Source organism: Oryza glaberrima, chromosome 2, assembly GCF_000147395.1.
Source record: "Oryza glaberrima chromosome 2, OglaRS2, whole genome shotgun sequence".
NCBI classification, from domain to species: Eukaryota; Viridiplantae; Streptophyta; class Magnoliopsida; order Poales; family Poaceae; genus Oryza; species Oryza glaberrima.
The window spans coordinates 8,997,634-9,012,260 of record NC_068327.1 but is presented as its reverse complement, the minus strand read 5'-3'; the positions used below and the strand labels follow the sequence as shown (position 1 = coordinate 9,012,260).

Sequence of the window (14,627 nt, the reverse complement as noted above, 5' to 3'; positions counted from 1 at the left end):
CTCTAACTTTACGTCGAAGCTCCTCTCATCCCTGGTCAAGTCCCCTATTTTAGAGAATCTTTTACCACTATGTTGAAAGATCAGTACCAACGTGACAGCACTGACCTCTTGTTGATATCGGCCTCCAACTCTCACTCTGGGCACCACGGCCTCTAGCTATAAGAGGCTAGACCTCTACGTCATTTGGCAATTCATTTTTCTAAATAAGTTTTTTGCACGAGCTGTTGTTAAAATACGTCTTTTATTTAAAGGGTGAAATCGTCAATATATCAGACACTCCAGACACGTTTGTGACATTCCCAAACTCCTGGTGAATACAACCTGTCCCCATGTGCTAGCACACTTGCCTACTAACATAGAGTCTAGCAAAACCACGATATATCAACTCGTTTGTAGCTGCTACTTCTCCTCTCATGTCACTATTCCACATGTCTAAACTCTAGAAAGGGGATACTATGTTGGATGGATTGTTGACCACCTATGGGGTGGTGATGAGGTTTGCTGCTCATTCCTATTTGAGATTGCTTGTAGATGCGGCAAATGTACATGTAGCCCTGTCAAATCCTTTGCTTATCCTTGTTTTTGGAGTAAGAGTTGACTGTTTGTATAGGGGCACCACACGTACTTGCCGCAGTATTGAAATTCACCACGGCACTCATGTTTTCAATGCCCATCTTGACCAAATTTCTTTTTCAATCTCTCAGGTTTTCAATGCCATCTTGACAAAAGCTTCTTATTTATTCGTGTACGTCGGGCCGATAAAAGGACAACAGTACATGGTTTGGTAAATTAATTTTATTTGTTAATAACTGATATAATTTTTACTCATAGTTTAATTGTTGAAAAAATATATTAAAAAATACCTAGTAGTTTTCTCGTAGCAAAACACAGAAAATTACCTAATTACTCTCATGTTTAAGAACTGAATCAACCTGGCAGCAGTGCAGCGTTGTTCTTGTGGTGGCAAACAAGTAGGATATCAACTGTGCCCCAGAATAATCAAAGGCATGCTAGTGCACTAATGAGAATGGCCACTAATAAATTAGTGCCCACTACAATGTATATGTGCCATGTGCCAGAATGCACATACCACCTTTCGTTTTTGTGTTTCATGAGAAAGCTAACATGGTGCTTTTTCAGTTTTTTTAGCTTGCATGTGAGTCAGATCAGATGCAGACCAGACCTAAAATGTCAGACCATGAGAACTGTAAATCGAGTCATCAACCAAAAAAGAAGAACAATGCAACGGCCAAGAATGCATAGAACCGCACATTTTTGTAAGTGGTGGCTCCTCCACTGGCAAAAGAACCTAATGAAATTAGCCCATTCTTTCACCCAAATAACCTACGTGGAAAGAAAAATTGTAAGGTATGCATTAAGCCATTAAGCGCGGAAATTTCCTGTGCTAATGGGTAAAGTACAAACACGCAATAAATAATTTTAAAAATATTTTATTTTTCGCATGGAAGAAATTCCTGGCAAACATTTTCCTTTTGGTTGGCATGGCATAATCCACTCACTAGTCATTGACACCACATGCTTTAATTTTGCGATGTCTCAACCATCAGCCAGTTTCAATCCTATGAAAAAGGGAATGGGGAAATAAATTGTAGGCTTTTTTTTTAATGGCAACAGTTGTGAAATTGGCCATCAAGAACACTTCCATTAGTTCCATAAGGAGAGGCTCATGGACAAAGAGTTAAATGGATATCTATATCAACTTGAAGTCACTGTCCTCATGTCATTGTCTCGAGTGACACTAATCTTAGCCATATAGGATCCTCCTCTTGCTTCGGCTTCTAAAGCGATGTTGAGACTTGTGAGACTGACTAGTCATCACATTTTTGTATGAATGAAGTATATTTACCATGCCTTTTAGGATTCCTTGTTAAATTCATGGATCAGACTGCTATGGAAGGTTCGGGTAGTTCCTACAGTATATATATGATAGAAAGGGTATGGTTGGGAGTTTTTCTGGTAGTTGTAGCTTTTTCCCAAAATCAATAACTCTCTCAAACAATTTAGATTTAAGAAGGTAAAGTTATAGAATCCACGAGTCCACAGAATGAACTAGAAGCTAGGTCCTAGCTTCTCACTTCCTAGATTCCTATCAGCTGCTTCTCTCCAAACATGCCCAAAGTCATTCCTGACTATATATCAGAAGTGTGCAATTTCAAATTTGTATTTTTAAGTAGCATGTGCCTTATTATTTCTAGCAGATATAGGAATAGCAGTAATTTAAGGCTAGCATGGTTTGCGGCCTAAACTGTCCTTATCAACATTTAGCAATTTATACTATCTATATAGTTTATGTCCACGAACTTTTAAAACTCAACATGCAGGTGCGCCACATCATCATCCACTAGCAATTATTATCTAGATTATTTTAAATCACATGCAAGTGCGCCACATCATCACCCACTAGCAATTATTATCTAGAGTATTTTAAATATTATGATATATCATTTACAATTTTATTGTATCTTTAGAACTCAATATGCAAGCAATGTGCCAATGCCAAATCATTATCTCCACATTATTTCACATTTTTTACAACATATACATCTATCATTTCTATAATGTGTAACATGCATTCATCAACACATTCCACGGCGAAACACGGGATATCAACTAGTTTCAATAGTGTTTAGCGTCTATATGGTTTGAAGTCAAATTTTGCCAATCCTAGAAAAATAGGCCATTCTAATAGTTAACTTAGGTTATTTTAGCTTCAATCCAAACACAATTTTACCTTGTCAAGATTAGCCATGCTAAAACTTGCTAAAAATTGGCATCGACATAAGTTGGTAAGGTCAAATTAGGCCACAAACCAAACCAGCCCTTACAAACATCAGGATCAATTGACACTTCCTGGAAACTTCATGTTAGTTGTTGTACTAACATGTAGCAAAGTGGGCTATCCAGCATGATCTAGCAAAGATTAGCACTAGAGCAAGATGCATAAATATAGACAAATATTCAGATGGATAGATCATGGCCAATCATTTTGTTTAAGACACTGGCATTCTCTGCTAATGGAGGCCCTCCATGCTTACCGGAATCTCGAGTGGTCCAGAGTGTTTCATAGCTCACATTTGCAGCAAAAAAGCATGGGAGGCGTGGCATCAAGTGCTGACAATATAGGAGTGTATTCCAGTAACAGGCTATCTTATGATGTTTGCCATGCTCTCTCATATTTTTATTTTATTCCCCTCTGTATTGTCATAGAGAACAACCTACTTGCCATTTGTCTAAGAAACAAGATGAGTGCAATAACCATGATTTGGTTCATTGGCAAAGACATCATGTTCCAGGGAAGAAAGTAAGATAGCATAACGCAATACTATTCGGGACTGTACCTTGTTTTACCTTCTACTATCTTGCATGTCTGAAAACTTTTCGAAGACCTGGCTGGGTCCTATTGTTATCATGATACTGCGCCGTTCCAAGTCGAAACCTGAAAAGGTGGATATGCCTTTTCATGATTAACTCCAGAATCCAGATTCATGACTAACTGCAGTCTTACAATCTACTGGACAAGAATGTTACATCTCCCACCAAAAAAATATATATATTATATAATCAAGCGAGCAACAGTTCGGCATTTTTACGCTATTCCGATGTCATGTGAGCAATACCTCCCATCCGATTCTCTTTACTACTTATTTCTTTTCTTAAGCTATATTATTAGAGCTAACTCACTTGTCCCAAATTACTTTTCACAAGTTGAGATATATAATCAGATCACAGCTCGATCAGGCAGCTTATAGATAAAAAAAGCATGGCAAAATACTGGATGCAGAGCAATCACCTGCATGCGTTGCACAAAGTTCAGCTCCCACTCCCCTGCCACATGTCCTGCATCAAAAGCAACAGACAAATTGGAGTGAGAAAGGACACTTGAAGCCAGCACATGACGAACTTTGGGTTTCAGATCATACCTGGCCTAGTGGAAATAGCAGAAATGATAATGTGCATATGGTATGTATAGAGCAGCAGCAGCTTTCTTAACCAGAAAAATAGCACACAAGGAAAATATTCAACTCCCTTGTGATGTTGATACTCCGTGTTAAACTAGGCTACATGAGCATTACAAGGACCCAACAAAGGCATGATCTTACATTCTTCAATGCATAGTACCACAACACTCATGTGTACATTACAAGTAGTACCACAACACTCATGTGTACATTACAAGTAGTACATTCATACAGGCATGGTTACAAACAGCTACATGGAATCCATAAACACAAACTCAAAACTTCAGAGATCATCTTCAGTGGACTTTGGCCGTTGCTTGCCTGGTTGGTCTGTGTACCCTTACCTTTGGCCTCTTCTTGCGCGCCAGCTTACGCTCAAGCGTCTTGACCTTCTCGCTCAGTTCCATGATAACTCCCATCTGATCGCTGCCAGATGCAAGAAGGTTTTGCAGCATCTCTTTCAGCTTCTGGTTTTCTTCAGCAGGTTTGTTCTCATTGTCACTCTTTGAACTATAAGGAGTCGCATAATCTGAAGTAGTTTCTTCAGCAACCTTGTTCTCATCTTTCATACCATCAGGAGTTGCAGAAGCCAAGGAAGCTTCTTCAGATGCCATGTTCTCTGTCTGAACACTAGCATCTTCCTTCGGATTATCATCTCCCAGCTCATCGCATTCAACTTCCTTTGGCACCTGCATGTCCGCACGACGCCTATCAACGCAGAAACTCTCTTTCTGCACATCGGTTTCGCATTCCGGTGGCGCATACATTTCGGAATCCTCATGTCCTGTGATGTCACCATGTTCACATGATAATTCACTTCTCTCCGTCTCTGGCAAAATAGGTTCATCCTTCAATTCTCTAGGAGCACTTTCATGAGTATCAGCTTCCATTCCCAGTCCCACAAGAGGGGGCTCTTCTTTGGCAGAATCTCCTGTCAGATTGTTAGCGGATTCATTTTGCTTACCAACAAGTACTGACTCATATTCACCAGAAACGTCAGATTGCTTTGCTGCTTCTGGTTCCTTCAGGACATTTTGTTCTGTTGTTGATTGCAATTTTGATGTTGTTTGCAGCAAGGGAGACTGCACATAATTTTCTGTGTCTGCATAGGTAACATCAACCATACCAATCTCTGGTGTAGCATCAGATTCTTCGGTTGCATCTTGTGTGGTATCCACATTTTCAACTTGTTGCTGCATGTTCACATCGCTAGCTTCTTCTGGCTGCTCGGCTGAATTGGACATAATAGAGGATCCTGAAGGAGCTTGATCATGATCCTGCAGCTCTTCATTCTTCAAGGATACTGATGAATCCCCCGAATCAACAATTGTAGTGTTTGGTTCTTCACACTGATCTTTTTCCACAGGAGCATGCTCAACTGCAGCTTCTGTCACCTGACCTTCAACTGGGCTGACCTGTATTGATGGCATACAACATTGATACTTTACAAATTCAATACTGTTGTATGGGTAAAGTTCACCATCAAAGAAATAAGTACAAGCAACTTACTTTATCAGCTGACACACTACTTTCAACAGATGTTGCAGCCATAGTAATCATACTGTTGTCAGCGGCAGCAGGAGAAATCACTGTACTTGATCTCTCACTAGTTGTGCACTGTTGCAGCTCATTGGAGTTCTCTGATAAAGCTTCATCATGTAACGGTTCCATGTGGTCCCCTGATGGTATTTCCTGTCCTCCAACCGGGGGTACATCTTTTTCCTATTGACATGAAGAGTCAAATTAGTTCATGCCAAAATATTGTGTGTTAATTAAAGGACTGCATTTGCCTTGCTAATTAGTTTTTTACTTAGAAAAGTAGATTGAAATGCAACTTACTCTTTCACACGATTTGTCCATTGAAATGGCATTTGATTCTTCTATTTGTTGCTTCTGCTCAGTGGAATGTCCCAACAAAGCTGCATCACCCATCACATCCATTGATGGTTCTCCTTGACAGTCACACTGTGTTGCAACTTTCCCCTATTGAAGATGAGTTACGTCAGATACCCCACGAGTAAATCAAATCAATCTGTTACATATCAATTTGCAATTAGGCCCTCCAAAGGAACAGATAGAAATTAACTTACTCCATTATTAGGCGCTTCTTCCTTAGTAGTATTTGACTCTTCTATATGATCACTAGGATCTGCATCTTGTGTCGTATCCATTGAAACTACTGATGAAACTGCATCAGGCATCAACAGCTTGGAGTTGATTGTGGACAGGCCTTGTTCTTCATCCACTCCTGCAGCTTTTTCCTGCTGGCAAATATTTGTTGAAATTACATTGTAAATTAGCATGTTGTCATCATGTAAACAGTAACAAAATTAAGGCTCCATTCGAATCTACCACTCTAACTAAACTACTCCCTTGTCTACCATGAGCACATTTCCCAAACCGTTAAACGGTGTGTTTTTTCTAAATACTTTCAATATGTAAGTTTCTTTAAAAAATCAAATAAATCTATTTATCAAGCTTGTAATAATTAATACTACCTCCATTTCAGGTTATAAAACGTTTTGACTTTGGTCAAAGTCAAAATGCTTTAAGTTTGATTAAGTTTGTAGAAAAAAATAATAACATTTTCAACCCAAGACAAATTTATTATGAAAATATATTAAATTACTGATTTAATGAAACTAATTTGGTATTATAAATATTACTATATTTGTTTATAAACTTAGTCAAACTTAAAGTAGTTTGACTTTGACCAAAGTCAAAACGTCTTATAACCTGAAACGGATGGAGTACTTGATTAATAATGTGCTAACGACGTCTTGTTTCACGTGCCGCTGAAATTATCAGCCAAGATGCAAAAATGAACGCAGCCTAAGTTATAGAATGCTATGAAGGGAGAAGTGAGACTTACTTTCTCAGATGCTTCTATTGCTGAGACTGGATCTGTATTTTGAAAATTATTCTCCATTGCCTCTGGTTTCTCTTTTTCACCATTTGTGTGAATAGACTCGCCAGATGATTGCTTGCATAAACAATCAAGTTTCTCCTGCAGACTAATTAGCTCTCGAGCAACAGACTTCCTAGCCTCCCTTACAGTTGGATGCAAGCCCTGTATCAACGATTAGCATCACCAAGGTGAACAACCAACCAACATGCAATTGTCCATAAAATTGTACCACAGTAATTTAATCAGAAACATAAAATCAATCTGAACAGAAAAAGGTGGTACCTGAATGGTGTCAAGCTTCAGGAGTAAATTCATGATAGTCTCATTGATAGCCACTTGCTCTTTAACAGTCAGTTGCTTGGAAGAAGCTTCAATGCCTTGCAACTGCTCCTTCAGATCTTTCATCTGTTCATTTACATTCTTGATCATCCGGAGTTTCTCCAAAGGTTGCCATCTTCGCACATTATATCCCCGGTATGCAGACTGAATACAAACTGCTGCATCTACTTCTGAAAAATTAATTCTGGGAGTTGTATCATAGTCTTTTGCAGGCTCACCTTGAATTTTCGCCTCACCCTCTGTGTTTTTGTCAGATCCCTGCAAATTCTTCTCACCAACATTTTCCTGAGCATCAAAATTTACTCCAGTAGCTTGCACCTTCTGGTCAGCCAGACTCATGGGAAATTGTTCCTCCTGCATTTGTTTCACAGAAGCAGCTTGCACGGTTTCATTGCCATATGCCCTCCCTTTATTCATTTCATCATGTGCTTTTTCTTTAGCTTCAGATACAGTTCTCTCCTTCTTTGGATCTGACTGTTTAGCGTCCTGTTTTTGCATATGGATCTCTTTAACATCCTTCTTGGCTATATCTGCATCCTTCCTGGTTGGTGGACTGGGAGACCTTGAAGAACCACTTCCAGATTTCTTCCTGGGCAAAGGATCCACCCGCAAACATACAGGAGGCAATTTTGAATTCTTTGCTTTTGATGATTCTTCATTGCTTCTTTTACCATTTTCTTCTTCCTTCTCAGTGCTGCTGGCCTTCTTTTCATCTCTCTGCACACTTGCCTCAGGCTTCTTGTCATCGCTTTCTTTCACAGGCATAACAGGAATAATCCTGTAATTACCACCAGCTGGTTTGTTTTCTTCATTGTCTTTCCTAGGCATCACTGGAATTGTCTTGTAATTTTCCCTGGCGGGCTTCTTCTCTTCGCTTTCTTTCTTGGGCATAAGTGGAATATTCTTCATTTCCCTGCCATCTTGATGCTCAGTACCTGCAGACTGCTTCACTGTTGATCTTTCATTATGATGAGATTCATCCTTCACAGATGGCTTCTGATCATTGTGACCATTTTCAAACCATGACAAGGGAATAATCTTGATCTTGGGCGATGGAGGAGCTTCTTCAGAAACCTTTGGACTTTCATCCACCTCCTTCAGCTCTTTTGCTTCTTGCCTTTTCTCATTATATCCTGCTGGCATCCAAAATATTGGCCACTGAAATTGTTTAGCCTTCTGATCGTCCTGATCTTGTTGCTTCACATCCCCAACCCACTTACCACTCACAGGAATCCAACCATTGTAGAACTGAGGTGGCAATTCCATGCTTTTTTTGTTCTCCTTATCATTCATGTTGCCAGAAGGAAGCCATATAGCCTGGTTTTGGTAATTTGGATGTCGAACTATATCAGAACCGCTGGCATCCCTCTGCTCAGTGTCGGGATTGACTTCAGGCCTCTCTTCTTCAATTTTAATATTGCTCCTCTCGCCGCCATGGCAACTATGGTTTGGGCATCCACAGCAATGGCTCTTGAACTTGTCATAGCCGTATGCTGTCTGATCAACAGGATACAGCGGTGGCGGTGCAAAGTAAGAAGGGTAGGCATTCGGGTGTTGTAGAAAAGGACCATGGTAATACAGATGAGGTGGTGGAATTTCTTGAGGGGATGGTGGCCTGAAACTGTAGTAACCAGGAGGATATGTGTGGTTGCAGCAGCTATGAAACTCTGGAGGATGCAGGTGGTTCATGTTAGGCCAAGGTCCATAGCTCGGCGGTCGACAGGACGAGTCCATTGCCATCCGTGGATGACTAACTTCCCAACACCCAGGAGGAGGATAATATGCGTAAGGAGCATGATTTCTGTAATGTGAATAGTATGGATCCATGTACTGGTTTGCAGGATACATCACTAACTAATTTAGTATATACTAGTTTGATAAATACCTAGACCTGCCGAACAGGTTATAGGGCTGATACCTGAAAAAATACATCAGAAATATATTACTACCATGCTGTGTAGCCATGAAGGACCTAAATTCGCATTATCAAAAGCTATTAGTTGAAAAGGATGTTTTACTTTCTGACCATAAATAAGAACTAGCGAAACTACATTCTTAAGCACCTTCTGATCAGATTTTAAATTAAAACACACTATATGCTATCCAAGCTATCAGTCGATTATTCACTATTCTCTCTCGTGCGGATTTATTGGTCTGTAACTATTGCAGTTTTTATGTCATTTATTGGTACATAATACTATTGTCTTGTGCAAGATGGTTTAGAAAAAAATGTCCCTAAAATTATCGAGAAACATCATGCACAAAATAGAAACATGGAAAAGCGATTCCACAGAACAAATTAGCATTAAACTAGTGTATAGTACCAAATTAGTTTCATTTCACCTAGTACTCTATAAGAAGTTTATCACAAATACCAAGAACAATATTATCAGTTGCTCCCATCATGTGTGGTTACTGGTCATGTAAACATCAGTCATCAGGGAGCATTCGGTCTGTCAAACTTCAAATAATTACCAGAGCACTCCCCCATCACTTATCTACAAGATTCTGCTACCTTCTTCCATTTTTTTTTTTTAAAAAAAACACCAAAAACCAATGTTCTGTCACGGGAATGCCAGAATTTCAGAAAAAAAAATCTGGGCTAATCGCAGAGAAATCCTTTTGAACGCGTTCGATTCCATCAATCACCCGGTTTTCTCGTCCCCAAAATGCACACCGATGCCAATTGCCATCCATCGTAATCAGTCACACACTAGTACTAATCAGAAACAACAGATCGTTTGGCTCATGATACTACCTACCAATTCACGCGATAAAGCACAACAACCAAAATTACGCAAAAAATGATAATAATAATGCGACGCGAAGCAAAAAGGATCGGAGGGGACTCACAGAGCAGAGCTGCCCCCGATGTGCGGTGCGGCCAGAAGATAATCCGAGACGAACAACCACCACCAAAAAACCTTTTGGATCTCCACGGGACCGAGTGAGGTCAGCTACCGGCGCGCGATGCGGTCCGCTTTTCCCTCGTTCGTCGTCGTCGTCGTCGTTGGCGAGCGCGTTGCTTCTTCTTCTGTATGAGGAGGAAGACGAGCGGATCCGCCATTTATGCGGCGCGGGCGGCGGGCGGAGGGCGATCGGGAGATGGAGAGGAGAGCGTTCGCGAGTGTTCGCGAGGAAGGTGACGACTCGTCGTTGGCGCTCGTTCTGGACGCTTCCACCACCGTCTCCCTCGACTCGAGGAAGATGACCGACCTGTGGGGCCCGGCCGATACCTGGGCCTGGACTGCAGGAATTTCATGGGGCAGGCCTAACACGTTTATTTAATGGGCCGGTAAATAGGAGCTTAAGGTTTTGCATAAAATAATGGAAAGAGTACACCGAAGGTCCCTCAACTTGTCATCGAATTACAAAATCATCCTTAAACCGTCAAACCAGATACAACGCGTCCCCCAACTTACAAAACCACTAAAGACTAGGTCCCTCAACGGTTTTGACTCTGGTTTTGTCCGACAATACAATATTATGAAATTTTTCATCTCACAAAATGACAACAAAATTAACATAATGATAATATATTAGTTAACAAGAAAACCATTGCAACGCACGGGCATTATGCTCTTTTACAAAATGTACCAAACTTATGATATTATGACATTATTTCTCGAGGCAAATTCAAGCATGCAATTTTTTTGTTGTTTTTAAATTTGGCTGTTTGAAATGGCATTTGGCTCGAGATAGGGACGAAAACGGCTTGGAAACGAACGGAAACTATAGTTTCCATAACTTTTTTCGGAATTGGAATCGGAGCAGGAAACCTCAAATATGAAAATGATATTGAATATGAAAACATAGCGAAAACGGTAACAGATATTTATCATAATAGAAAACCCCTCACTGAATTTTTCAAACTAACGAAGAGTGTAGCTCATTACTTTTATAAAATAATAATAAATCGACATTTCTATATTTTTTATCAATTTTAAATATAATACGACTAGTTGTACGGTTCACTTACCATAAGAACCAAAGCTATATTCATCTATACCTGTAATTAGTATGGCATGGCCAAATAATGAAACAGTAACTAGGCAAAAGAAAAAAAAATCTAAAGTACCGTACTAAAAACAAAATCTTCATTCAACTAACCACCTCAATACTATGAAAAATCTGAACATAGAGTAGAGAAGGCTAAAGCTAATCAACTGTATATGAAAAGTTTTCGTTTCCAGAAAGTTTCCAAAATTATTTCCGGAAAGTTTACGATGCCAGTTTTCGACGGATAGTAGCCTTACTGTATTTGTTTCTGTTTCCAAGAAAAAAGTTCTGAATTCATTTCCGTTTTCGAAAATTTTCGAAAAAAAATGTCCGACTGACACTTTCCATTTTAGAAAACATGTCCGGAAAATGAGAAACTTTCCAAACCGTAGCTCGAGAGAACCAAAATAATCTTCTAACAAATTTCGAGCATATAATTCAAAACAGCTACGCAAATAATAGAAGACATTGCACAAAGAAGGCTGCTCCATGTTCGTTTACTAATGTCTCATCCAGTTATTTTGAAACGGGAAGTAGCTTTTTTTTTTAAGAAAACGGGAAGTAGCTTTTAGAACTTAACTAGCCACTTTGTCGCACGTTGCGCGACTTTGGTGGCCCTATAAAGCCCTGTATGTATGGATCGTAATGTATGAGATTGTACAATGATGTCTAACACTCTTAATGTTATGTTGCCATTTAGAAAGAGGTTACATAAGTGTGATCCTCCATGTTGCTTTATTCCTCAAACAGAGGCACTGAAGGTGCCATTCCTAGGTGAGTGGAAGTGGGGAGTGTCTCAGATGTTGTGAACGCTGCTTTGAAAATTGCCATCACTTTGAACCACCAAATTGGCACAAGATCACTGTTGGATGCAAAAAGAAAACATGTTATCTTATAAAGGAATTAACATGATGAGCTTGGTGGTGAAACTTTAGTATTTAGGAGATTGACGCCGCAAATGATCGAGAAAGGTGCCATGGCCGAGTTTTCATGTACAAAATGTTATGTTGTTGAATTGTTTACATCTAACAGATGGTAAAGAATCTAGAGTTCACTGCCCTGTTTATAAACATATGTACAATAGAAAACTGAAATTCATGATTGCCTGTTGTTATTATAAATTATTCTAAATAACTTGCCTTCTATATTTTGGACAGACTATTAACCATGGCACGTATGACTCTAGTTACCTGTCTAGCCAATCATTGAGCCTAAAACATCCTACCATATTCATTTTATGGTGTTAAAATGCAGCTCTGGAAGAAAAAAGATCAATTCAACTTGTCTCTATACCAAGTTGCTGCTTATTATAGAAAAGTTTATTAGTGTGTTCTGGGAATAAGCTGATCTGGTATTGCAAAGTGCAAACGTTGTTGGTTATAGCCAAAAAAGAAAGGCACCAAGTCGATATTGCGAATTGTAATGGCATTTTTCTAATATGACATATTTGTAATGGCATGACTCAAATTAACCCAAAAAAGGAATGTATCACACAACCTCAAATGTGCTTCTACCTTAAATATGCTCCTTCACCATACCTGTGAGTGGTTCTCCAATCTGTCTGAGTCATCACACAAGCAACAATTAATCATCAATTCAGTAAGAGAACAAATCAAATTCAATAGAACACGTAAGCACACAACATGGAGCTACACAGGCAAGAATACTTCGGCTGAGGACCGGTACAGGTAATGAGCTGATGGAATCAATTCGAAATGACTTCTGTACAATCTAATTGATACACAAGTGCTAGGCCTGGACCACAATATTATCGCTAGAAATCAAGTAATGAATGCCAGCAATAAGATTTTCAGTCTAAATGTGGAACTATGTACTGGCATGGCATGTATTTTTAGAATCTTAATGAAATCCTTGATGACTCACAACCTTAAAAGGGTATAAATGAATAAATTGTTTTTGTTTTATATGCCTGAGCAGTACTTGGACCGTATTTCAGAGCTTTTTATCAGAATCAACTCAAGAGAAGAAGTAGAAAATGTATTTAAATATGTGTATTCAGATTTTTTAATGGACTACTTCATGATGTAGATAATTAGACAGTAAATTAAGATATATCAATAATGTTTTTTAACTTGAGTAGAGTTGCTTAAATACTGCCTGCATGCATACCGTTGAATTCTGTATCTCGAGAGATCCTTTGCTCATGGCAGTCTGAAGACTATATATAAATTGAATCGTACATGACATTTCAAGGTTAAAACAAAATAGGGGGTGCGTTTGATCAGGACCTTCAGTTACCTTGTTTCCTAACTCCATGAGATCCAAGAGGCAGGACTTTTCCTTAAAGTATCTCTTAATGATTTCTGTGGGCATGACACTTGAGCTGATATGGAGTACACCATCACTTATAGCAGACAAATCACAAACCAACCTGACATTGTCAACCAGCTGAACATTTCAGCTATCATTCCCAAGACAGGATCCAGCGCTACCATGAAGAAAAGTAAGTAATGGACGAAGAGCTCGCACCGTTTTACCTCCCTTGCTTCTGCACTGACGCATCACTGCCTCTGCTGTTGATTGGGGGCTCCACGCGGCACTCGACCATGCCCTGTATATCTCATTCTGCTTCAGCGGTCGCTTGCCTTCTTCCGATTCTCCTCTTCTTGATTCCATAGGTCAAGCTATGGTCAGATCGAATCAGGAATATTGGAGGCTGGTGGCTAGATGGAGGGCCCGATAACCTCCTCCTACCTATGCTCTCCCTAGCCGCAGGGATTAGGAGGAGGCAGCGGAGATCGGGAGGAGGCGACGCAGCTACAGTGCTGTTGGGGAGGAGAACAGCTACGACCTTAGCAGGCGGAGGCAGGGCCGCTAACCGGCTACGAAGACGAGGATGAGAGTAGGCAAGCGGCGCCCCAGTCTCGCCGGAGTGCGGGCGAAGGCGGACGGGGAGAAGGAACTGAGGTGGCGGCGGCGAGGGGCGACGAGAATTGGAGGCGGCTTTGGCAGGCCGGCGTCCACGGTAGGATGGAGGGGGCAAAATGAAAATAGCGTAAGTACCCAGGGACGTGGAAGGACTAGAAGTAGATAGAAGTTTCCTAAAGGATCAATAAGATATTTCGCCAATCAAAGGATCCTACGGTCTGTATCATCCGGAAGTGAAATCGGGCGGCCCGCATTTATTGGATGACGTGGCGCAGTAATTTGCAAGAAAGCTTGTTGCTTTCACTATTTTAGATCTTTTCTGTGTTTACAAAGAAAACACCTTTCGTGTATAATAGCCCCTTAACATAAACCTCCCACAAGTTGTAGGCCCTAGCTCGTGGCTAGTCTCTTCTCCTTAATATAAGAGTTTAGGGTATGGTTTAGGGTTTAGGGTTTAATATATATTGTCAGTATATTGTACCGTAAAAGTTCTCTAATATGGGCGTAGCTCC

General features: G+C 40.1%; 2 protein-coding genes across 8 annotated transcripts; both read right to left on the bottom strand.

Annotated features, from left to right (window-relative positions):
* Positions 1 to 2,625: 2,625 nt before the first annotated feature.
* Positions 2,626 to 10,388, bottom strand: LOC127764237 (BAG family molecular chaperone regulator 6). Of its 2 annotated transcripts, none has more exons than XM_052289087.1 (7): positions 10,081 to 10,388; positions 7,171 to 9,145; positions 6,853 to 7,050; positions 6,071 to 6,244; positions 5,820 to 5,963; positions 5,490 to 5,702; positions 2,626 to 5,395 (listed from the first exon to the last, which is right to left on the bottom strand). In XM_052289087.1, the coding sequence occupies exons 2-7, from the start codon at positions 9,073 to 9,075 to the stop codon at positions 4,277 to 4,279; spliced, it is 3,753 nt and encodes a 1,250-aa protein (XP_052145047.1). In that variant the 5' UTR covers positions 9,076 to 9,145; positions 10,081 to 10,388; the 3' UTR covers positions 2,626 to 4,276. The 2 variants fall into 2 exon arrangements, with proteins under 2 accessions (XP_052145047.1, XP_052145048.1); XM_052289088.1 differs by having other exon boundaries at positions 6,071 to 6,241.
* A 699-nt stretch (positions 10,389 to 11,087) lies between these two features.
* On the bottom strand, positions 11,088 to 14,246 carry LOC127761771 (uncharacterized). 6 transcript variants are annotated; one of them, XR_008015290.1, is made up of 4 exons: positions 13,717 to 14,245; positions 13,486 to 13,618; positions 12,724 to 12,787; positions 11,088 to 12,088 (listed from the first exon to the last, which is right to left on the bottom strand). XR_008015290.1 is itself a non-coding variant. In XM_052286100.1 (4 exons), exons 1-4 carry the CDS (start codon positions 13,793 to 13,795, stop codon positions 11,962 to 11,964), a joined length of 378 nt encoding a protein of 125 aa, XP_052142060.1. In that variant the 5' UTR covers positions 13,796 to 14,243; the 3' UTR covers positions 11,088 to 11,961. The 6 variants fall into 6 exon arrangements, 1 of the variants encoding a protein (XP_052142060.1); XM_052286100.1 differs by having other exon boundaries at positions 12,741 to 12,787; positions 13,725 to 14,243; XR_008015288.1 differs by having other exon boundaries at positions 12,724 to 13,618; positions 13,717 to 14,246.
* Positions 14,247 to 14,627: the final 381 nt, after the last annotated feature.

Coding starts and splice junctions, on each gene's coding strand:
- LOC127761771 (XM_052286100.1), bottom strand. CDS start 13,795: ATGGTCGAGTGCCGCGTGGAGCCCCCAATCAACAGCAGAGGCAGTGAT. Junction 13,619..13,724: donor TCAGTGCAGAAGCAAGGGAG/GTAAAACGGTGC, acceptor TGACAATGTCAG/GTTGGTTTGTGATTTGTCTG. Junction 12,089..12,740: donor GGTGAAGGAGCATATTTAAG/GTAGAAGCACAT, acceptor TGCATCCAACAG/TGATCTTGTGCCAATTTGGT.
- LOC127764237 (XM_052289087.1), bottom strand. CDS start 9,075: ATGTATCCTGCAAACCAGTACATGGATCCATACTATTCACATTACAGA. Junction 7,051..7,170: donor TGAAGCTTGACACCATTCAG/GTACCACCTTTT, acceptor TCGTTGATACAG/GGCTTGCATCCAACTGTAAG. Junction 5,964..6,070: donor AAGAAGCGCCTAATAATGGA/GTAAGTTAATTT, acceptor CATCTTCAATAG/GGGAAAGTTGCAACACAGTG.